The sequence below is a fragment of the Dipodomys spectabilis genome, unplaced genomic scaffold (genome assembly GCF_019054845.1).
Source record: "Dipodomys spectabilis isolate Male_0828 unplaced genomic scaffold, ASM1905484v1 ptg000095l, whole genome shotgun sequence".
In the NCBI taxonomy this organism is placed as follows: Eukaryota; Metazoa; Chordata; class Mammalia; order Rodentia; family Heteromyidae; genus Dipodomys; species Dipodomys spectabilis.
In genome coordinates this window covers 42,230,318-42,254,148 of record NW_024870772.1, presented here as the reverse complement: position 1 = coordinate 42,254,148, position 23,831 = coordinate 42,230,318, and the positions used below count along the sequence as shown (strand labels likewise).

General features: G+C 45.4%; 1 protein-coding gene across 2 annotated transcripts in view; it reads left to right on the top strand.

Moving 5' to 3' along the window:
* The first annotated feature begins 9,249 nt into the window (after window positions 1–9,249).
* The window catches only part of Foxo1 (forkhead box O1), a 98,687-nt gene continuing 84,105 nt past the window's right edge, over window positions 9,250–23,831 (top strand). For both annotated transcript variants that reach the window (XR_006148241.1, XM_042685419.1), the window contains exon 1: window positions 9,250–9,887. Coding sequence is in view for 1 of the 2 variants with exons in the window: in XM_042685419.1 (XP_042541353.1) it covers window positions 9,264–9,887 (624 nt within the window). In the remaining variant the exon portion in view is untranslated. The remainder of the gene's footprint in view (window positions 9,888–23,831) is intronic.

Below are 23,831 nucleotides of genomic sequence, written 5' to 3'. Positions count from 1 at the left end.
ATTTGCCTCATGAAAGTAAGCCTTCTGGTTCCTTCAAAAATATTTGTATTAGCATATATTAGTTTTACAAGGCACTTCCTTGTAAAACATACATGCATACAATGTTCCCAGATCAAATCACCTCTTTCCCCATCATCCTCCCTCCTTCATTCCTCCTGTACCCCTCCTCCCCCAGCTGTGGTTTGACCAGTCCTAGTAGGTATGGCAATGGAGCTGGCTTAAATATTATTGGGATAAGGTGCACTATTTGAACTGCAAAAATATGTGTTTATTTGTTCTAACTCCAAGCTTCTGAATTACTCTTTTTGGTGCAGACAGAGCTCAAGATGGCTGTAGCACTGAGTTTCATGTGCTTTTATTCAGGATACAAAAAGTTCTAGGTAAGCCATCCACTCCCCAAAAGCTGGTTGCTCTTCGAGTAGTCTGAAGCTGATCCTTTACTTGTGTGAGTGCTAAAGGCTCACCAGTACTCCTTCCCTGTTATGCAAATATAAAGGAAGCAGGCTGGAGGTGTGGTTCACTGTAAAGCCTGCCTAGAAGGCCCAGAATTCAAACCCCAGGATACACCCCCCCCCCATCAACAACAAAAAAACCCAGCAGACAAGCATTATTATTATGTATGTTGTCTCTAGGCTTCCTTTCATTATCATAAACTGAACTGGTTTCCTGTAGAGCTTTTTTTACAATGATTCAGAAAATTCTAAATGTCAATTTTCTGGGAAAACTTCTTTTTTTGGGGGGTCCAGTCGTTGGGCCTGAACTTTGGGCCTGAGCACTGTCCCTCCACTCTTCAGCTCAAGGCTAGCGCTCTACCACTTGAGCCACAGCGCCACTTCTGGCTTTTTTCTTTTTGCTTATGTGGTGCTGAGGAATTGAACCAGGGCCTCAGGCGTGCAAGGCAAGTGCTCTACCACTGAGCCACCTTCCCAGCCCCTGAGAAAACTTTTTGAACCATCCAATTGGTTGATTTATAATCTTTTGGAGAAATCCTAGCATTTTATGAAGGTTGAAAGTGTAGAATTAAACAGAAGAGGAAATGAGCTTCCTGTATATCCTCTTGTTTGGGAGGACACACACATCTTGACAGGGAGCTGGGCACAGATGCATCATGTCTGTACTGCTAGCTACTCAGGAGGCTGAGATCTGAGGATTTCAGTTTGAAGCCAGCCTGGCCAGAAAAGTCCCTGAGACATTCTTGAGTGTTCCTCAATTAACAACCAGAAAACCAGAAGTTGTGCTGTGGCTCAAAGTGGTAGAGTCCTAGCTTTGAATGAAAAAGCTCAGGGACAGTGCCCAGGCCTTTAGTTCAAAACCTGTGACTGAATGAAGAACAAACAAAAAATCATGGCCAGGTGCCAGTGGCTCATGCCTGTAATCCTAGCTACTCAGGAGGCTGAGATCTGAATATCATGGTTCAAAGCTAGCTGGGGCAGGAAAGTGTGAGACTCTATTCTCCAGTTAATTATTAAAAAAGCTGGAAGTGGTAGAACAGAACATTACTCTTGAGTACACACATACACACACATACACTCACACACACACACATACATAAAAAGCTCAGGATCAGCATCCGAGTTCTTGGTTCAAGCCCCAGGATTGGCACTGGAAAGAAAAAAAGGAAAAAAGCTGACTCTTGCTTGGATTGTGGAAAATTTTTTTAGGTTGGAATTGTCTACAACTCAGGCGTGCAACCTAACTGTCACATGTTCTGTTTTTCAGTTTGTTGTTGAAACACAAAACTATTTAAAGTACATACGGCATCATAGGAGACAAATCAATTTTTCTTTCAGCACTGTATCAGTGATCAGCTAATTAGAAATTCCCATTTTTAAATGTTAAGCTTTAGAATACAGAATTTTTCATGTATTTAAAGGCTTGTTTATCACAAAATAGAAATCTGATATTCTGATAAAATACTCATGTTCATCTCTGTGTACTTTCTGGTCCAGAAGATGTTGCCTATGGGTGGACCCTCTGAATCAGCCAATTCTGAAATTTGATAAACTTTTACCTCCTGTTTTTTTTTTTTTGTCGGTCCTGGGGCTTGAACTCTGGGCTTGGGCATTGTCTCTGAGCTCTTCAGCTCAAGGCAAATGCTCTACTGCTTGAGCCACAGCAGCGCTTTCAGTTTTCTAGTGGTTTATTGGAAATAAGAGTCTCATGGACTTTCCTGCCCAGGCTGGCTTTGAACCGTGATCCTCAGCTCTCAGCCTCCTGAGTAGCTATTACCTCCTGTTTTTTTTACACCTGACACAGCTAGTGAGTCTATGGATCATATTAAAACCACATGCACCCTACACAGTCATTACCACTTTGTATTGATTTTTATCGACAGATAACAAGCAACATGCTTAGTTACTACAAAATGTCAGCACCTTCTTTCTAGTTCTTTCGGTACTATCCTTGATTCTCCTAGGTCTGTTTACAATCACATTCAAATCCCTTTCTCTGATGTAATGAGATAAAATAGGGTGGTTAGATGGGAGGAGGGGAAAGAAAAAAAAAAAAGAAAAGGAAAATGAAAGTTATGCATTGGTGATCAAGCCTGTAATCCTATCTACTCAGGCTGAGATCTGAGGATCGAGGTTTGAAGCCAGCCCAGGTGGGAAAGTCTGTAAGAATCATATCTCTAATTAACCACCAAAGAGCCAGAAATAGATTCATGGATTAAGTGGTTAGAGCACCAGTCTTGAGTGAAAAAGCTGAGGCACAGTGCTCAGGCCCTGAGTTCAAGGTCCAGTACTGGCACAAAACAAAAGAAAGAGCCAGGTGCTGGTGGCTCACGCCTGTAATCCTAGCTACTCAGGAGGCTGAGATCTGAGGATCACGGTTCAAAGCCAGCCCAGGCAGGAAAGTCTGTGAAACTCTTATCTCCAATAAACTACCAGAAAACCAGAAGTGGCACTGTAGCTCAAGTGGTAGAACACTAGCCTTGAGCTGAAGAGCTGAGGGATAGCGTTCAGGCCCAGAGTTCAAGCCCCATGACTGACCAAAAAAAAAAAAAAAAAGAAACATTGTAAAGCAGCATTTAAATTTTTATTGCTTAACTTTGCCGTTCATGCATATTAGTTTTCCAAGTAAATCAGTAAAACACCTGCTAATCTTTCTGTTGGCCAAAAAAATTCATTACCATCTGTGTTCTACATGGCAGCATTTTCTTATTTAATACATATGTCCCCTTTTGGGGGAAGCATGGTGAGAGGTTTAATATGACAAGAAACAGAAATAAAAGAGTAAAAACACATTGTGTTTCAAACATGAATTCAAGATTCAAATTTGTGACACTCAGAAAGGATTCAGTTTCATATACTATCCATTAATTTTATAGCAATGCTATGAGGCCTCAATAGTGGGGGAAATGTAATTCTACTGTGGATACAGTTTGAAGCTTGAGAACTATTGGATTGGACTTATTTACTTATTTACCAGTTCTGGGCTTGAACTCAGGGCCTACACACTGTTCCTGAGGTTCTTTGCTCAGGGCTACACTCAACCACTTGAGCCACAGCACCACCTCCAGCCTTCTCTGTTTGTGGTACTGAGATATTGAATCTAGGGCTATATATATATATACTAGACAAGCACTCTACCACTAAGCCACATTCCCAGCTCAGGATATAGGGTTTAAACTTGGTTAAATTTCAGTTGGGGGCCTGTGGCTCATGCCTGTAATCCTAGCTACTCAGAAGGCTGGGCTATGAGGACTACCATTTGAAGCCAGCCTGGAAAGTCCATGAAACTCTTATCTCCAACTAATCACTGCCCCCCACCTTAAAAAAAAAAAAAAGCCACATGTGGAGCTGTGGCTCAAGTGGTAGAGCACTCTCTGAGCAAAAAAGCTCAAAGGCACTGCCCAGTCCCTGAGTTCAAGCCCCAGGGCTGGCACAAAACAAACTAGCAAAAGGCTGAATTTTATCAGATTACTGAAAACTTCCATTTAGGACAAGTAAAGGCACAACAAAAAGCAATCCAATGAGATGCACAGTTTTATCCAGAACACTAGAAGATTTGAATCTGACTCCTGCTCTACTAACTCTAGCCTTTAGGCTAATCCCTTAACTTCTCCTTGTCTCCACATCTGTAAAATGAAGAGTTTGGGTTAGATCAGTAAAAATAATAACTTTTTAAATTAATACTAGTATCTTCAAGTTATTTCTTCTTTCTTTTATGTGCCAGTACTGGGGCTTGAACTCACTGCTTAGGTGCTGGCTTTTTCTTAGCTTTTTTACCTAAGGCTGGTTCTCAATGACTTGAACCACAGCTCCACTTCTGGCTTTTTCGCTTACTCGGGGCCTGGGCACTGTCCCTGAGCTTTTTTTTGCTCAAGGCTGGCACTCTCCTATTTGAGCCATATCTCTACTTCCAGCTTTTTACTGGGGATAAGAATCTCATGGAGAGCTGGGAAGGTGGCTCAGTAGTAGAGTGCTTGCCTTGCATGCCTGAGGCCCTGGGTTCGATTCCTCAGCACCACATAAGCAAAAAGAAAAAAGCCAGAAGTGGTGCTGTGGCTCAAGTGGTAGAGCGTTAGCCTTGAGTTGAAGAGCTGAGGGACAGCGCACAGGCCCAGAGTTCAGGCCCCAAGACCGGACCCCCCCCCTCCCCCCCAAAAAAAATCTCATGGACTTTCTGCCCCATGCAGGCTTTTAAAACCCCAAATCCTCAGATCTCAGCCTCTTGAGTAGCTAGGATTACAGGTATGAATCATCAGAACCTGGCTGCTTTCCAAATCTTTTAAATCAAGCCTTCATTCAGTTCAGTGGTCAACTAATTAACATTACTATAATCTCTGGCTTGATTGGAAGGAAATGTATTACATAGTTAATGATGATAAAATACATTCATGTTATAGGATACTTATAATTTTCTATCTGTGTAATTGACAAGGTTATTGATATATAAGTATAAAACTAGAGTTCTAAACTGGGGGCCCACCTCCTGGCTCATGCCTATAATTTGAGCTACCCTGGAGCTGAGATGAAAGGATTCCTGTTGGAAGCCAGCCAGGGAAGACAAATCTGAGAAACTCTTTTTTTTTTAAATTAATTTAATTTTATTTTATTTGTGAACATACTGTACAGAGGGGTTACAATTACATGGGCAGGATAATGCGTACATTTCTTACCAAGCATTGCAGCCTCCTCCTTTGGTTTACCCTTCACATCCCTTCCCAGCCTCCCCCCTCCCCCCCACTGAGAAACTCTTATCTCCAATTAACTAGCTAGAATCCTGAACTGGTTACTTGGCTTAGTAGTTAGATGCAAAAAGCCAAGCAAGAGTGCAAGGCCCTGGGTTCAAGACCTAGTTCCCAATCCAAGCTCCAGTACACTCATAAATAAGCAAAAAACAAGGGGCTGGGAATGTGGCTTAGTTACCACTTAGTTACCGCTAAGCATGTATGAAGCTCTGGGTTCGATTCCTCAGTACCACATGAACAGAAAAAGCAGAAGTGGCGATTTGGCTCAAGTGGTAGAGTGCTAAATGTGAACAAAAGAAACTCAGGGACAGTGCCCAGACCTTGAGTTCAAGCCCCAAGACTGGCAAAAACAAAACAAATGAAACAAAAACAAAGAAAAAAAAGAATTCTAGCCTGGAGCTTTGTGCAAATCATAACCCCCATCTGTCTCTCTCCCTATTTTTCTACCTCTAAGTTAAAGAATACCAAGGCAATGTCTAAATTTACTTTCAATTTTGTAAATCTGTTTTAATTATTATTATAAAGGTGATATACAGATATAAAGTTATATTTTAAATTTTAACATTCCTTGTGGCCTAAAACTAAAGGGCTATGTCTTTGAAATTTATGAAAATATATACCCGCTGTCTTAGATCTACAAATTCTTGCTGTGTACTTTCATACATATGACATATGACATGACAGTTCTACAGTTATTCCTTACAGAAGTGTTATATATTGCTAGTTTTTTTTATTATCTTTATGTACATATATATATATATATATATATTTTTTTTTTTTTTTCCTCTAGTCCTGGAGCTTGAACTGAGGGCCTGGACACTGTCCTTGAGCTTCTTTTGCTCTAGCAAGCACACTACCACTAATCCACATTCCCAGCCCTCTTTATACTTTTTATTAGCACATATTAGTTGTGCAAAGGGGCTTTGTGGTATTTCCATACTTGCATACAATGTATCTTGATCAAACTCACCATCTCTCTCTCTCCTTTCCTTACTTTCGCCTCTCCTCTTAGAACAATTGCAACGGTTTTCAGTTTTATTCTCTTACAGGCAAATAAAGTACTTTTTTTTTTAACCTCACTCACCCTGTCAGTCCTCCCCACTTCCAATGGTACATTCCAAAGTTAATAGATCTAATACATTGATATTTAGATGTCACAGTGTAATAGGGAAGATGTGAAAAAGAGTTTCGATATATATTTTGAATGATCTGACCTAGGTCAGGAACACTCATGGTACAGGCTCCATTTTGCATGCTTCACATCAAATTGTTAAAAAAAAAAAAAAAAAGACCCAACAAAAGTAAAATATGTCATTAAAAAATTGTTTTTTTTTTTTTTTTTTTTGTGGATGCTGGCCTCACACATGCTAAGCACGTATTGAACCGAGCCTAAACCCTAGCCCACACTGTGGTATCTGAAGAAAAGCTTATTAGCAGGGTGGCCTAGAAATCTGCAAAGATTCCGGAAAAGTCTACAGGAAAATTCCCTGAACCAAATACACTCCTCCAATAGAGGCTGTAAAAAAAAAAACAAAATGAATGCAAGGATAAATTCACAACTAGCTCCCTTTGCCAAAAAAATGATCCATTGGGCACTGCCTATATATAAGGTTGGGCTGACTGAAGCAGGCCTACTTGTGGGGAGTGTAACTGGAAAGACAGGCAGAATCAAGAATTGGACTTTGCAGCCTTCTTATAAGCTCATCATCTGTTACTGAAGTCCCCTAGTGGCTAGCAAGAAGGGCCAACCTGTACAAGTTTGACAGTAAAAGTGAGAGACCTCCAGAGGAAGAGGTGGTAGCTCAGCCCCCATCTGCTTAGGAGCCCTTCCCCTCCCTTCCCTCTTCCCCTTTTCTCCCCTCCCCCCATCAGCAGGAAGCTGTAGTGATAAATGGATTATGAAGAACTAGGAGCCAGGACTATGCAGTTGATGGTGAGCTTGGAGAGGAAGAAATAAATCTCTCTAAAATCTTTATAACTTTAGTAAGAGGCCAATCTTTTTTGGTAAGTCAATTTTTATTTATTTATTTTTGTGTCAGTAGTAGGTCCTGAACTCAGGGCCTGGGGGCGCTGACCTTTAACTTTTTTCTCAAGGCTGGCACTCTACCATTTAAGCCATAGCTCCATTTCCAGATATTTTAATGGTTAATTGGAGATTAAAATGAACGGACTTTAGACTTTATTGTGCAGGCTGTGGCTTCAAGCCTGATTCTCAAGTCTCAGCCTCCTGAGTAGCTAGGATTATAGGCGTAAACCAGTTGGTGCCCAGCTGGTAAGTCACTTTTAAATATGAGGATTTATTTGTCAGAAAGAAAGGGGATTTAAAAAAATGGAGTGCTATCTTTTTGGCCAGGATATTTTTTAAACGCTACTGTCTGCATAGGAGACCGTGTCTCCCACATTTCCCCCTCCAAACGCAAAACAAAACCTGTCAAGTCTTCTTCTCCAGGAGACACAAGGGACATTGTCATCCTACCTTTGGCCCCATAGATCGTGTACAGGACGTTCTGCACAGAGAGCCCAGGTGGGGTGGGGGTGGGCTGATGTATGTAGCCAGCAGCCTAAAGACACCTGGGCGTGGAACAGAACTGTGCCCCACGACGACATCTCATCTCCTTTGGCGTTTTTTTTTTTTTTGTTTGTTTTTTAACTCAACACCTCATCACTTTCATTCAAAATTAAAAGAAACGACAAGCAACCCGTTCAGCTTAGTTAGGGGTAATAGAATAACAAGGTGGTGTCACTGACTCCCACCATCCTCGTTCCTGTTCTCGGCAAACAGATCTGCACGTGTCGGTGCGAGAGGAGGATCTTCTCCCCGGGCCGAGCCCCTTCTCCCGGCTTCCTGGCGGGGGAGCAGCACCTGGCAGGTGGTGGGCTTGGACTGCGGTGGGGGGTCCGGGCAATCAGCCCTCGACCACACGGAGTGCCGGAGGCTCTGCGCGGGGGTGCGCGCCGCGGGGCTCCGTCGCGGGGGCGGGGAAGGCGCCCCCTCCCGCGGACTTGACCGCAGCCCCTCGGGCTGGACCGACCTCCGCGGGAGGAAAACACGCTGCACAAACAAACCCACAGACTTCTCCACGTTGTCCGGCAAAGACAGCGTGGGAGGCACCAAGAGGGGGCGACCGAGTGGAATTCGGCGAGGCCCACACGGCGCCCCGGGAGCGCACGGCGCGGGGCTCCTCCCGCCCCGTCCAGGCTCGGGGCAAAGCCGGCGGCACATTCGCGTCCCGTTCCCCTCGGTCTCGGCGAGTATTCGGGCTTTCCTCCTCCGTAGTAAACAAAAGTGTGGCCGCCGCCTCCTCCACGCTGGTTTGCCTCCTAGCAATCAAAACACTGAGAGGGCGAGAGACTCACAGAAACACTCGAGAATCACCAGAAAAGAATAAGCGATCAGAAAAAAAAAAAGTGTGCGTGCAGAAGAGACAAAAAAAAGAGAAAAACACCCCACTACTCCCCCCCCCACCAAGTTACTGCCGCCTCCCGGAGGAAAACCAGCCCCCGCCCAGGTCAGCGCTTATTGGCTATATGGGCAGCGGTACCGAGCGCCTATTGGTCAACGTCAATGTCGGTCCGGGGCGGGCCGGCGCGCGCGCGTCGCCGCGGGTGGGGGGGAGCAGGGGGGCAGCAGATCCCGTAAGTCGGGCGGCCGCGTAGTTGTTGCAGCCGCCGCCGCCGCCACATTCAACAGGCAGCTGCGCTGCGATCGCGCGGCCGCTGAGCCCTGAGCGGCCGGCGCCATCCGTCCGTCCTTCTACCCGCAGGTTCCTGTCAGCCCGAACGCCGCGCCCGCGCTGCCGGGCTCCGCGGCTCCGGCCTGCCGTCCAGTCGGCGCAGCGAACCCGGAGGTTCGTGGATGTTGATGGAGCCGCGAAGTTAAGTTCTGGGCTCGTCCTTCCACTCCGCCGAGCCTGCTGCTGCTGACCTGCGTCCGCTCGCGGCACCCGTCTCGGCTCCCCTCCAAATCTCGGACCGCCTCAGCCACCCCTTCCCCTCCACCCATCTCTTTTCGGGCTGCTGCTCCCCCGTCTTGGCTCTCCGGCGGCTGGGGGGAGGGGCGGGGGTCACCATGGCCGAAGCGCCCCAGGTGGTGGAGATCGACCCGGACTTCGAGCCGCTGTCCCGGCCGCGCTCGTGCACCTGGCCGCTGCCCAGGCCGGAGTTTAGCCAGTCCAACTCGGCCACCTCCAGTCCGGCGCCGTCGGGCGGGGCGGCCGCCAACCCCGACGCCCCAGCGGGCTTGCCGTCGGCTTCCGCGGCCGCTGTCAGCCCCGACTTCATGAGCAACCTGAGCTTGCTGGAGGAGAGCGAGGACTTCCCGCAGGCGCCTGGCTCCGTGGCGGCGGCGGTGGCTGCGGCCGCCGCTGTCGCCAGCGGGGGCTTGTGCGGGGACTTCCAGGGACCGGAGGCGGGTTGCCTGCACTCGGCGCCGCCACAGCCCCCACTACCCGGGCCGCTGCCTCAGCACCCGCCCGTGCCACCCGCCGCCGGGCCACTCGCGGGACAGCCGCGCAAGAGCAGTTCGTCCCGCCGCAACGCGTGGGGGAACCTGTCCTACGCCGACCTCATCACCAAGGCCATCGAGAGCTCGGCCGAGAAGAGACTCACGCTGTCGCAGATCTACGAGTGGATGGTCAAGAGCGTGCCCTATTTCAAGGATAAGGGCGACAGCAACAGTTCGGCGGGCTGGAAGGTGAGTGGCCCCGGGGGCGCGCGGTGGGGCGGGCGAGGGGCGGCTGTGCAGGTGTGTCCCGCCTGGCCGTGCAAGGCCAGGGAGCAGCATCTGCGGGGACAGCGCGTGAAGTGGCCGGAGTGTGGGACGTGCCCGGATTAGGCGGGACACTGGACTAGGTGTGTGTGTGTGTGTGTGTGTGTGTGTACGCGCGCGCGCGCGCAGACGAGGTCAAGGGGGACTGGGAAAAGGGCTTGTTTGGCAACGAAGCCACCAACAAAGTTAGCCAAGAAGCGGACAGTAAAGTTTCCCAGTTAAAAAAAGAAAATAGCGGGGTTCACTCGGAGAGGGTGCCCTGTCCCTCCCGGACCAACGAAGGGGCCGAGGAGGGGCGACCCCCCCCGCCCCCTGCGGCGCGCGTTCCTCCCCAGCCGCTGCGCCAGGTACCCGAGGGCGCAACGAGGGGCCTCCGAGGCTCCGAGGCCCTCCACCTGTGGGGAGGGACAGGCCGGTGTCACGGCTTGGGGACGGTCTGGGCCGGCTGGTTCTGGAGGCTGGCGCACAGTTTGTTTTGTCCCCCCCCCCCTCCCAAGTGGCCCGGAGTACCGAGGCCGGGCGTGCCAAGTTCGGGGTGAGCTTCTCCAACACGTGCGGAAAGGGTGGCCACTACCTGCGTAAAGCCGGTGCGGGGCCGAACTGGGCGACCGAAAGTTCAAGTGTGACCCTCGGCAGGGGCGGGAGCTGGCGGCGGGGAGGGAGGGGCGAGGGCGCAGGAAGCGGGTGCCTTTAAAGGGCCAGCACTTCTGCACTCCGGGAAGCACCCCCCTACTTGGGCTTGCCTTTGGCACGGGGCTTGTAATTACAAAGCCAGAGACTGCTGGGGGAGGGGGGTGATCAGGGGTTGAGATGTGTGTGTGTGTGTGTGTGTGTGTGTGAGTGTGTGTGTGTGCGTGCGCGCGCGCGCGCGCGCGCTTTCTGTTTGCTTTGCCAACTCGGTGTTATTGAGCGTGGAGGTGCGGACGAGGGACAGAGCAGGGACCTTTGAGACTATTTTGGGGAAGTGGAAGTGGAGGAACGCATCTAGGGACCCTGCGCGGGTGTGTGTGTGGAGGTGAGGGGGGGCTCCAGCCTCGAAAGATGATAGATCCGGAGATGGGATGTCTCGCCCCTCTTCCCCCACTTCTTTTTAAGCGAAGTTAGGAGAGACATTTCAGTGAGACCGCGGGCGGGGCGGCGGGGGGGAGCGGTTGTCTGTCGCTACCCTGGCGGGACTGTTTGGAAGTCCTTAGGAGGAGGCACTAACTGGGAGGTTGGCCGGTGGTGGGGTCCTCCCTTTGTGCGTCCTGCCAAAACTGACAGTTTCTCTGGCAGCGTCCCAGACTCTGGTGGGAAGAACAACCTTTCTCCCCTCTGCTCACTCTGCCCATCTTGATGGGACAGCGTTGCTGCGCAGTGGTTACGGTTTACTTACACTGTCATCACTGTGGTTAATGTGTCAAAAAAGGTCAAGTTACTCACCTCGTTTGGAAGTTCCTGGAGAAGGAGCCAAGAGTTATTGTATTTTTTCCCCCCCCCCGAAGTGTCTCAAAGTATCACTTAGGAGCTCATTAGTAGGCTTTACCTGCAATTTTACCAAGTGTTTCCAAATGGTAAAGTGACTTCCTCGCTCAGTTCCACCTGTTAAATATTCTAAGTCACAGAACTAGGATGGTGTGCCATATGTACTTAACATTTGAGCGTAAGTACTTGACAGTGACTAGCTCATCACTCAATCCTGAAAATACTTGACTGTGACTAGCTCATCACTCAATCCTGAAAATACATTTGCTGTTTAAAAAAAAAAAGAAAACACAACTTTTTTTTTTTTTGGCCTTCAAGATGCAGCGTGTACTCACACCATTCTTCTAAGTCCTTGGAAATGAACCTACTTCGGCATGCTGGAGTGCTTTATTTTAAAGATAAAGGCAATGTTTGGGGCTTATTTTTAGTTTTGCTTCTCAGATGGTATTGTCAAGGTATTTTTCTTAAACTGGAAATGATTTTTGTTTCTTTTTAGATTTTTTTTAGAAAACATCTATAAGGTCATATTATTAGGTCCTTGCGCTGATTTTTTAAAAGTGAAAATATAAGTTTATTTAAGATTTTGCTTAAGAGAGCCCTGAGAGCTCTGTAAATTGTTAAGTTAGGACTGTGTCAGGAATTAGAGGCCCAGCCCCAGCTCCCCAAAGCCCTGAAGCTTTGGGAGGGAAGAGACTACCTTTGTCAAATGAGTTGGTGTTTCAGATGTAATGAAAGTCAGTTGGTTAGAGTAGAGCAAGTAAGTTTTCAGTTTGACTAAAAGGATATTTTAAGAAGAAACAACCTGAACCATTCTAACTCATAACTAGTCTCCTGGTTAGAGCTTTCATAAGAATGAGTTACTTGTTAAAACCAAGTTTCACTCTCAGCTCAGATGGGTTCTCTCTACCTTGAACATTCATAAATGGGATAAATTTTTACTGTGACTTTTAACTAAAAAAATCAAGTTCTAAAATGCAATTCAATCCAAACTTAACTGTTTTAAAAATTGAGAGAGAGAGAGAGAGAGAGAGAGAGAGAGAGAGGCTGCTTTGGAACAGTATATTTCCTGTGATTTAGTACAGGGAATTAGACTGAATCTTTACAATTAAACACACTTTCTTGTGCTCAACTTCCTGAGGACTGCCTGAGTATTTATTTGCTAGTCATTTGCATAGGATGGAGTAGTTGGAAAGCAGTGTCTGAAAACTCTTCTAATGTAATTCCTTACATAGTTAAGCAATGAGGGATGTGTCTTCTACAATTCATGTTTGTAGGCCTGTGTTTGCACTTGTTTTAATATTGGTAGAACTATAAGTTACACACAAAGTGGAACCTCAGACTTGGAAAACCCGGGATCTTTTAAATCTAACTCGGTGTTTATAAATATGAAACTTAATTTCCATGACCTGTTTTGTCACATGGAACGCTTTCTAAAACTTGAGAAATAGTATTGTATTGTGCACTCTGATTTTTTTTTTTAAGTTAATTGGCAGATTGGAGTTGATGCTTGCTTTTTGTTTTGGTATAATTTGGATTTGGACCATTTAGTCAAAAAGAATACCCTGATTATAATAGTTAAGACTTTTAGACTGTTTTATTATGAGGTGGTGCCGGTGTTCTTTAATTTGGAATAAAGTTGCCTTAATTTGGTCAATACAGTGCATTTTATGTTAACAAATTCGATGATACTGGGCTTTTAATCTGCAGATGAATAGTCATACAGGGTTGATTTTTTTTTTTTTGGGGGGGGGAGTACACAATCACTTTTGGCTTAACACAGTCATGCAGAAATTCCTTTATAGGACAGAGGTATCTTTTCTACTAAAAATTTGTCACTGAAATTGCCTTAAAGACAACCATTTATATAGTCAGGTAAAAAATTCAATTCAATGTAGTATTTTGGGTAGAGAATGAAGAAAGACATTAAAGATGGGTCGGGGTGGGGGTGGGGGTTATGCAGGTAAGCAAGTGTGATGTGATATTTTGTTAAATAAAGGTTGAAAGTTACCTGAGTTGCTGTGAACATGTCCTATGCTGAAACTTTTTTTTTCTTTTTTTTGGGGGGGTCTGGTCATGGGGCCTGAACTCTGGGCCTGGGTGCTGTCCCTCAGCTCTTCAGCTCAAGGCTAGCACTCTACCACTTGAGCCGCAGCGCCACTTCCGGCTTTTTTTTTCTGCTTATGTGGGGTTGAGGAATCGAACCCAGGGCCTTAATCATGCAAAGCGAGCGCTCTACCACTGAGCCACCTTCCCAGCCCATATGCCGAAACTTTTTGTTAGAAACTTTTGGTATGTGCTTGTAATCTCAGCACTCGGGGGTAAAGCAAGAGGATTGTGTTTGAGGCTAGCCAGTACTACATAGTAAGTTGTGTTTTATTTAAAAAGAAAAAAAGAGGACTGGGAAGGTGACTCAGTGGTAGAGTGCTTGTCTTGCATGAAGGAAGCCCTGGGTTCAGTTCTTCAGTATCACATAAGCAGTGAAAGCTGGAAGTGGTGCTGTGGCTCAAGTGGTAAAGTGCTAGCCTTAAGCTGAAGAGATGAGAAACAGAGTCTAGGCCCAGAGTTCAGGCCCTACAACTGGCAAAAAAAAAAAAAAAAAAAAAAAAAGAAGGAAAAAAGAGAAAAGGCACTAGATGTGAATACTTAAATATATTTTACCTACGTGTGTGTGCGCGTGTGTGTGCGCTCCTGTGCATGCGTGCGCGTGCGCACACACGAGCCAATACTGGGGCTTGAACTCAAGACCTTGCATTCTCCAATGGCTTTGCAGCTCACAGCTGGCACTTTATTGCTGGAGAGCCATACCTAGTCTAGATGGACTTTTTTTTTCTGGTTAACTGGAGATGGAGTCTTGTAGATTTTTCTGCATGGCTTCACTTTGAGCAGATATTCTCCAGGCCTCAGCCTCTAGGATAGGTTGGATTGCAAGTACCTAGTCTTACACCATAGCTTTGTGTCAAATTTTGGCTGGGAGATGGTGGGAGGGGTAACTGTAAGCTTGTTTTCTTTTTTGAGGGAGTGGGGTGGGATTTGGTGGTGGGGGGGAGGAGAAGGGTTGGTTGTGGGACTTTAATTTAGAGCCTAGGCTCTGTCCCAGAGACTCTTGGTGCTCAAGTCTAGCACTCTACCATTTGAGCCACAGTGCCACTTCTGGTTCTTGAGTGGTCAATTGGAGATGAGAGTCTCATGAGGTCTTTTCTGCCCAGGCTGGCTTCGAACCATGATTCTCAGATCTCAGCCTCCTGAGTAGCTAGGATTACAGCCATGAGCCACAGGCATCTGGCTTGGGTCTCCAACTAGTGCTGCTTAGTGCTGGAGTTACAGGTGAGCATATGACCCTTTTCCCACTTTGTTTGCTTAAGTGACAACTATTTGAATACCGAAAGGGAAGGCATTTTCATCTTCATGTATTCAGAGTTGCCTGGGGCCTGTAAGTTGCTAGCAGACAACAATATCACAAAAAATACTTTCTATGAAGTGAGGCTGAGGGCAAAGAATACTCAGTGGTCCAAGAATGTTTGGTAGGCCACACATGTTTTTCCTGTCCTTGTGCATCTAACTTCATTTGACTCCTCAACAGCAGTTTTTTGTTTAGACTTTCTAAGAGAGCAGCTCAGTATTTGCCTGGAATTTCTTTGGGAGAGCCTGAACTATTTGCATTTTTCTGGAACACTCTGCCCTTGGAAAGTACCCAGGACACTGGCATCATGGGAATTTAGCTGGCTATCTTTCTGTAGCTTTGGGGCTTCCAGGAATCCTTTTTGAAGGCAGTGTAAACCTCATAGTGATTGGGCAGAGCAGAGTTTTCATTTGGAAGGAAGATAGGGATTTGTCCCTTTTTTTTCCTACAGCTGAAGACTCAACTTGTCTTTCATAGCAACAACCTGTGGAGACTTGCCCCAACCCCCAGGACTTCCCTTAAGGTTAGATAAGTACCGTTTTGTGTGTGTTGGCACTGGGGGTTGAACTCAGGACCTTGTGCCTTTGACTTGACTTTTTCACTCAGTGATGGTGCTGTATCACTGAAGCACCACACCTTCACTTCCGTCTTTTTGCTGGTTAATTGAGATAAGAGTCGTAGATTTGTCTGTGTAGCAGGATCCTTACATCTCAGCCTTGTAAGTAGCTGTGCTTTCAGGAAAGAGCCACCAGCACTCAGCAGTAAATATCTTTCTTGGTGCATGCAGAGTTCTGAAGTTGGTGTTATTTCTCTATTGTGAAGTAGAACACCAAGATGGACTTTGAAAAATGTTTATTTTGGTGTCTCTGAGCGTGAAGGCTTGTTTTCTGATGGGCAATTACATACAAACACATTTAGGTGGGAAAGATCTCTGCTGACAAGGACTAACAAAAATCAATTCAGTGGCCAGAAATGCTTGGCAGAAAATGATTATTATTTGCCTTCTAAGGAATACATGAAACATGAAAATGCACTTCTGTATATGAGTAATTTTTATGGTTCAGTGTTTTAAGAAAATACAATACTGGCATCTCCATTTACGCCAATCAGGTGTGTGTAGTTTATCAGCTTTTGATTTTACTGCAGACATTGAATCTTGACTTGGAAGGCATTTTTCCCCTCTTTTAGCTTTGACAAAAGCTAAAAGGGGAAAAACATGAAAATAGGAAAGCAGACTTTTTTTGGGGGTGGTGGTGGTCAGTAACTGGAGATCAAACCCAGGATGCTGTTCTTGGTAGATAGGTGCTTTGCCACTGAGCTATAACCCGTCCCCAGGCTTTTGATATTAAGCCTAATGCAGTTGGAAAGCTAAGTCTCCAAGTGAATTTCATGTCATTTAGGCAGGTTGTACCTTCACATATTACTTATGTAATAGCTAAGTTGAGCAGTGTGTGAGCAGTGTGTGGTAGTATACTTCTGTAATCTAAGCATTTGGGACGCTGGGACAGGGAAATAGAGGCCAGCTTTTGCTATATAGCACAATTCTGTTTCCAAAAAAAAAAAAAAGTGTGTGTGTGTGTATGTGTATAGAGTGGAGTGCAAATTTTTTTGTTTTTTTTTTTTTTTTGTTTGGTCGGTCGTGGGGCTTGAACTCTGGGCTTGGGCACTGTCCCTCAGCTCTTCAGCTCAAGGCGAGCGCTCTACCACTTGAGCTACAGCGCCACTTCCGGTTTTCTGGTGGTTTATTGGAGATAAGAGTCTCACGGTCTCTCCTGCCTGGGCTGGCTTTGAGCCGAGATCCTCAGATCTCAGCCTCCTGAGTAGCTAGGATTACAGGCGTGAGCCACCAGCGCCCGGCTTGGAGTGCAAATTTTTATATGTTCTTTATTTCAGTACATCTTCATTATAGGGAAAAAGAATTCAGTGAATACCATACCTGTGATTAGTTTCTGTAGCCCCAGTCCAGTCTTGGTTCTGGTGACTGCTAAAGTGGCCCTGTGGTCAGTAATCACTAGGTCTGGAGGGAGGTGAGGATTGGGGGTGGGGAGTGGAGAATGGGAAATGTCTCAGCTTTCCCTTTTGGCACCTTTGAGACATCTTTTCTCATCCTGTACCTGCTGTCCTTCCCTTATTCAGTCTGCCTATTCATTTATTTTTCCTTGGCTTGTTTTCAGTTGTAAGCATATCTCTGGGTTAATTTTTTTTTTTTTTTTTGGGTCCGGTCGTGGGGCCTGAACTCTGGGCCTGGGCGCTGTCCCTCAGCTCTTCAGCTCAAGGCGAGCGCTCTACCATTTGAGCCACAGCGCCACTTCCAGCTTTTTTCTTATGTGGTGCTGAGGAATCAAACCCAGGGCCTCAGGCATGCAAGGCAAGCGCTCTACCACTGAGCCACCTTCCCAGCCCTCTCTGGGTTAATGGCAAGCGCTCCACCACTGAGCCACCTTCCCAGCCCTCTCTGGGTTAATTGTAGATTGTTGTTCTCTGGTTTTATTCTGTCTCTTTACTGCCTTGTGTCTTCTGTTAGTAGAAGGCCACTTGGGCCTCAGGTTAGACATGTTTAAATCTAAACATACTGTAATCCCTTCAGATAAGGTTCCCATCCTCAGTCCCCAGTTGAGTCAAAGGTCTGGTTAGTCCCTGCCCTAGTTTTCACCCCTGGTTTTCACTTCTAGCACTTAGTTTGTTACCGTCCCCGAGTTTGTTAATTCTACCTTCTCAGGGTTTCTTGAGACTTCCTAGCCCTTAGCTGGGAATTCCCTAGCCCTTAGCCATTCCCCTAGGCTAAATTATGTATTTCAGGCATAGGCCCTACTATTCCCAAAAATTTGGGTCATCTCGTTGCCCCTACTGGAAATTGTGTACATTTTCCTTGGTCTGCAAGGTCAAATTAGTTCTTCAAGTTCTAACCTCGGCTGTCTTGCTTAGAGACATTTTTTTCTTCTCTGAGAGAATGCCTGGTAGTCTCTTACTTCACACTGATGTATATTATAATTTAGCTGTAACATGTTTGTTTTGGGCTTCTTATAAATATATGGTTAGGAAAAAAACTGTCCTTGAAAACTGGGTCTTCCTTGTCCCCCTCCCTCCCTTTTTACCCTTTTCCTTCCCTTCCTCCCATTACCCTTCTCTTTTGATCTCTGTCTTTTTTCAGTCTTTGCTAGGTAGATGAAACTATATGACCTCAAACTTGTGATGCTTCTATCTTAACCTCCCAAATGCTGGAATTTTAGGTATGCATCATCCTGCTTGATTTATATTTTCTTCCTATATATTAAGAATTATCAGAATCTTTGCCATATGAAATTAGTTTTAAGTAGTATTGTAAGCAAAGATCAGTAATGATTTAATTTCAATAGTTGATCAAAGTATCTTTCCCCATTTATTTAAGTGGTTATTATGAACAGAGTGTACGTGTTGCTTTTGAATGATTTAAAACCATGACTCCAGTGTAGATCTGGTAGGGAGATGAGACATACCAAACCAAACAAAACAACCCCCCCCAAAAAGAACCACAAAAACTGTGATACACAGCAGAAAGGATTAAGTATCTTAGAGAAGGATAAAGTTCTGTGTTGGTCATTGAACTGGGCCTTAAAAGGAGAAGAATCCCCCCTCCCCACCCCTTGCAAAAGTTCAACCTTTTGGCAGCATTGAAATAATTTTACATCGAGTATCCAAATACCTAGTGGTTTCATAAGTTCTGTCATGTTTCTGAATATACACTTGAACTTCTTTTCATCAGTTTGTCTCATGTGGGCACTAAAGTTTGGCATTCAGGCATGAAAATAGGGGAAACATCTATTTCTCTGAGTGGTGGTTGTGTAGATTTCACACTAAGGCTGACAGAAGATTTTTGTTGTCATCTGAGCTACCACTATACATGTAGCATATTGTTACAGATGAATATATAATATTGCTATAGACCATGTTTTTCTATCAGATTATATCTGTGCTTTTATAATTTGAGGAATTGTTGGAATTGGGTTGCAATTTCAGTTTTTCAAATTAAACCCTATTCCTTTGATTTGTGATTCTTGGGACCAAATCCAGAATTAAGCAAGTACTCCAGTATTTTATTTTTTTGGTCAGTTGTGAGATTTGAACTCTGGTGGGTCTGGGCGCTGTCCCTCAGCTCTTCAGCTCAAGGCGAGCGCTCTACCACTTGAGCCACAACACCACTTCTGCAAGTACTCCACTGTTGAGCTACATCTTTGGCTCTAAACCTAACTGCATAGATTTATAGTCCTGTATAAATACAGAGATCCATGGAAAGGACTTCAGTGTAAGTTAGTATGGTTCATTTGATTTTTGTTTTGTGCCAGTCCTGGGGCTTTTGTACTCAAGACTAGTGCTCACCCACCTGAGCCACAGTTCCATGAATGGCTTTTTTGGTGCTTAATTGGAGATAAGAGTCTCATGAACTTTCCTGCCCAGGCTGGCTTGGAACCTTGATAATTCTCAGATTTTAGCTTTCTGAGTAGCTAGGTGTGAGCCTCCATGCCTAGCTGATTTTGTGTGTGTGTGTGTGTGTGTGTGTGTGTGTGTGTGTGTGTGTGTGTGTCTGTCTGTCTGTGTCTGTGTGCGTGCGTGCTAATATGTGGACTTGAACTCAGGGCTTAGGTTCTGTCCTTTATCTTTTTCCATTCAAAGGCTGGTGCTCTACCACTTGAGCCACAGCTCTGACTTCCAGCTTTTTGGTGATTAATTGGAGGAAAGAGTCTTATAGCCTTTCCTATGGGAATTGGCTTTGAACCCTGATTTTCAAATCTCATTACGCCTCCTGAATAGCTAGGATTCCAGATGTAAATACGTGTACCCTACAGTGCATTTGATTTTTTTAAAAAGTGACATGCAGAATTTGATGATGCATGGAGTGAATCTGTGATTGACAATATGAATAATTGGCCCTTGTAAAGAATTAGCTTTTTGCTTGATTAATTCTCTGAAACACTTTCCTATCAGAAAGCCTGATAGCAGAGTGATTCAAAGCAAGCAAGCAATCTGAATTGAAGTTAGCAACCTAAAATATACTTAGTAAATTAGGGTGAAGGTATGTTGGATTAAAAAAATGTTTCAAGAACTGGGAAGGTGAGTCAGTGGTAGAGTGCCTGCCTTGCATGCATGAGGCCCTGGGTTCGATTCCTTAGTACCACATAAGTTAAAAAGATGGAAGTGGCGCTGTGGCTCAGGTGGTAGAATGGTAGCCTTGAGTTGAAGAGCTGAGGGACAGCGCCTAGGCCCAGAGTTCGGACCCCACGACTGGCATTAAAAAAAAAAAAAAAAACGATGTTTCAAATTGTAAATATTCAGTTCTAATACTGAATGAAGTAAATGGTATGCATCTTTGATGGTTTTCTGATTGTCTGTATCTTTTTCCACCAACTCATTCAAGTTCAGTAATGAAGATTATAATGAGATGTTTCAATGGTTCCAGAGGCTATTAAATTTGGTTAGGCCAAATCATGAATTGATACCTGCTAGCTAGACAGTGTATTTGAAATGCCTGGAATATGTCTGACTAGCTGTGGTAAATGAAAGGATTTGTGCAACAGGAGCTTTTTTTTTTTTTTTTTTTTTTTTATGGCCTAGCAATAGGCTTAAATAAGGATTTATTAAAATTTACCAGCTTGGCTAGTCATGCTAGTTGTAATCCCAGCTACAAGAGAGGCTGAGATCAGAAGGCTTCCGTTCTAGGCTAGTCTGGGCAAAACATTAAAATAGCAAGACCCCTGTCTTAACTGTAGAGCACCAAGAGGCAGCCCATGGACAGGGGTGACAGGGCCCCGGACTGTTTCCCTAAGTACTCATGTCTCTGGCTCCCAGCACTTAACCATCAGGCTGGCTGTGGCTGTGGTGGTGTGCTCTGTAATTCTAGATGATAATTATTTTTTGATTCAGATAGAGTCAATAAGTTAGGGATGATTAGAATTAGCTACTGAGAGACCACAAGTGGAAGGATTGTAGTACCAGGTTGGTCCTTGGCAAAAGTGCAAGACCCTATCTGAGAAATAAAGCTTAAGAGGTCTGGGAGTGTGGCTCAATTGGGAAGACCACAGTATCCAGTGGAAGACTGCCACTAGTCCTGCCAGAAAGAAAGACGTTCAGCTCTAGTGAAAATGAGTGCTGAAGGCTATTTTACTGACATAATTATACCTGTAGTAGCAAATATTATTTGATTTGAAAAATGTCCTGCTGGGAGTGGGAGACTTACTAGACTGAAATGCCCAACTACTGTGAAGTTTTATTAGATGCGTGTGCTACCCTTCACATGGAGAAAATAACTTTCAGAAAACCCCAGACATCACACATGCATAAGTGTTAATGATGCCAGGCTAATAAATCAGCTAAGAAACAATAGGTTATTAGACAACTTAGTTTTTTTAAAAGATAATAGTATTACTAGATCTGGTGAAGTTCAAACATGTCCCATCTGTTTTTTTGTTTTTTTGTTTTTTTTTTTCCATTCTGCAAGTGGAGAGACACGACATAAAACATCTTTTACCTTGTGTTTCATCTTGGTTCTGATTGGGAGAGAAAAGTATAGGATCTTACTTCCTCAGGGAGGAGAGATGGAAGTGAATTTGCAGATCTTTGGGGATTCAAAGATCCCTGTCACTTCTGACTTTCAGGTAAGTTCTTCCCTGGGTTCAGAGGAGAGTGCTACCTCTGGTGTTGGGTCTCATGACCTCCTTGCAGACCCCTTCATTTGTAAACTGCTATTGTCTCCAGCAGTCTATCCAGAGTAATTGTATAGATTTTTTTTTTTTTTTTGCCAGTCCTGGGGCTTGAACTCAGGGCCTGGGCACTGTCCCTGAGCTTCTCTTTTGCTCAAGGCCAGTGATCTACCATTTGAGCCACAAAGTACCACTTTTGGCTTTTTCTGTATATGTGGTTCTGAGAAATAGAACCCAGGGCTTCATGCATGGGAGGCAAGCCACATTCCCAGCCCATGTATAGATCTTTGAGATTTAAAAAGATCTCAGCTCAGCGCTGGTGGCTTTTACCTGTAATCCTAGCTACTCAGGAAGATGAGATCTGAAGATTATGGTTCAGAGTCAGCCTGGGAGGTCAGTCCAGGAGACTCTTATTTCTGATTAACCACCAGAAAAGCCAGAAGTAGTACTGTGGCTGAAAGTGGTAGAGTGCTAGCCTTGAGTGGAAAAGTTCTCAGGGATAGCACCCAGGTCCTGAGTTCAAGCCCCTTGACTGATCATAAAAGAAAATCTCCTTTTCTGCCTTGATGTTTTAATTACAGTGTCATTCTTGGTGTGACTTAACTTACAGTTCCTGTCATTAGGGTGACACACCCTGTGATCCTCACTTCCCTGGAGATGTTGTCATGTGATCACATTGAAGCTGAGCAGAGGGTAGGAGGAGAGGGGTAGGTAGCCCATTTCTCCTTGTGTTCTCTTTTCTTTGATGAAAGACATAATGGCTCAGGAGGTTTTTCTCAGTTGCTGTTCCTAACCAATCTGGAAAATACATTGGTCATGCTTTTGTGACTTTTATTATACCAGAAATTTGATAAGCATCTCTTTTTTTTTTTTTTTTTGGTCAGTGTGAGGCTTGAACTCAGGGCCTGGGCACTCTTCCCTGAGTGTTTTTGTGCTCAAGGCCATAGCACCACTTCTGGTTTTTGAGTGGTTAATTGGAGATAAGAGTCTCATGGGGACTTTTCTGCCTGGGTTGGTTTTCTTTTTTTCTTTTTTGTTTTGTTGGTCATGGGTCCTGAACTGTTGGGCCGGGGCACAGTCTGTCAGCTCTTCAGGTCAAGGCTAGCAGTCTACCACTTGACCCACAGTGCCACTTCCGGCTTTTTCTGCTTTTTTTTTTTTTTTGAGGTCCAGTTGTGGGGCCTGAACTCTGGGCCTGGGCGTTGTCCCTCAGCTCTTCAGCTCAAGGCTAGCGCTCTACCACTTGAGCCACAGCGCCACTTCTGGCTTTTTTCTTTTTGCTTATTTGGTGCTGAGGAATCAAACCTAGGGCTTCATGCATGTAAGACAAGCACTCTACCTCTGAGCCACCTTCCCAGCCCTGCATGGGCTGGTTTTTGAAACACCATTCTCAGATTTCAGCTTCCTAAGTAGCTAGGATTACAGGCATGAGCCACTGGTGCTTGGCTATGCATCCTATTTAAGGGGGGAAAAACCTCCAAGTTTTTCTGTTTACAACTATGATTCTCCCCATCTTGAAGTTGTTACAGAACTGTCTTGGCTCTGCTTGTGAGGAACTTCCTTGCTGGTTTGTTCAGTTAAAATTTTGAAAGCAGCTAAATGAACCTGGCTTTACTGGGAAAGGGAAGGTTCTTCAGTGATTATATTTTGTAACTGAAGGGGGGAAAATCCCATAATTAATCCTGTAAGGCCTATTTGGTTTAGTAGAGAGGAGCCTAAGGACCGACAGAAGGGGGAAACAGGTTTGGACTGTGTGGGAAGATAAAGATCTCTTCAGGGGCCCAGGCTTCTGAAGAGTTAGCCCAGGCCTGGAGGCCCTGAACTTTGCCTCCTCAGCACTTTCTTCATTTTTGTTCTTCTCTCCCCTCCCCTCCTCTTCCCTTCCTTTCCCTCTTTCCTGTTTTCGGTCAGAAACCAGGACTTGAACTCAGTATCTGATGCTTTTGCTCATTGGCTGGTGCTCCACCTGAGCCCTTGCTTCAACTCCAAGGGTTAGTTTTTTCTTTTTCTTTTTTTTTCTCCCTCCCCTCCCCTCCCCTCCCCTCCCCTCCCCTCCCCTCCCCTCCCCTCCCCTCCCCTCCCCTCCCCTCCCCTCCCCTCCCCTTTATCTTCCCTTCCCCTCCCCTCCCCTTCCCTCCCCTCCCTTCCTCTTCCCTTCCCCTCCCTTCCTCTTCCCTTCCCCTCCCTTCCCCTTCCCTCCTCTACCCTCCCCTCCTCTCCTCTCCCTTCCCCTTCCCTTCCCTTCCCTTCCCTCTCCTCCCCTTCCCTCCCCTCCCTTCCCCTCCCCTTCCCTCCCTCCCTCCCCTCCGCTCCTCTCCCTTCCCTTTCCCC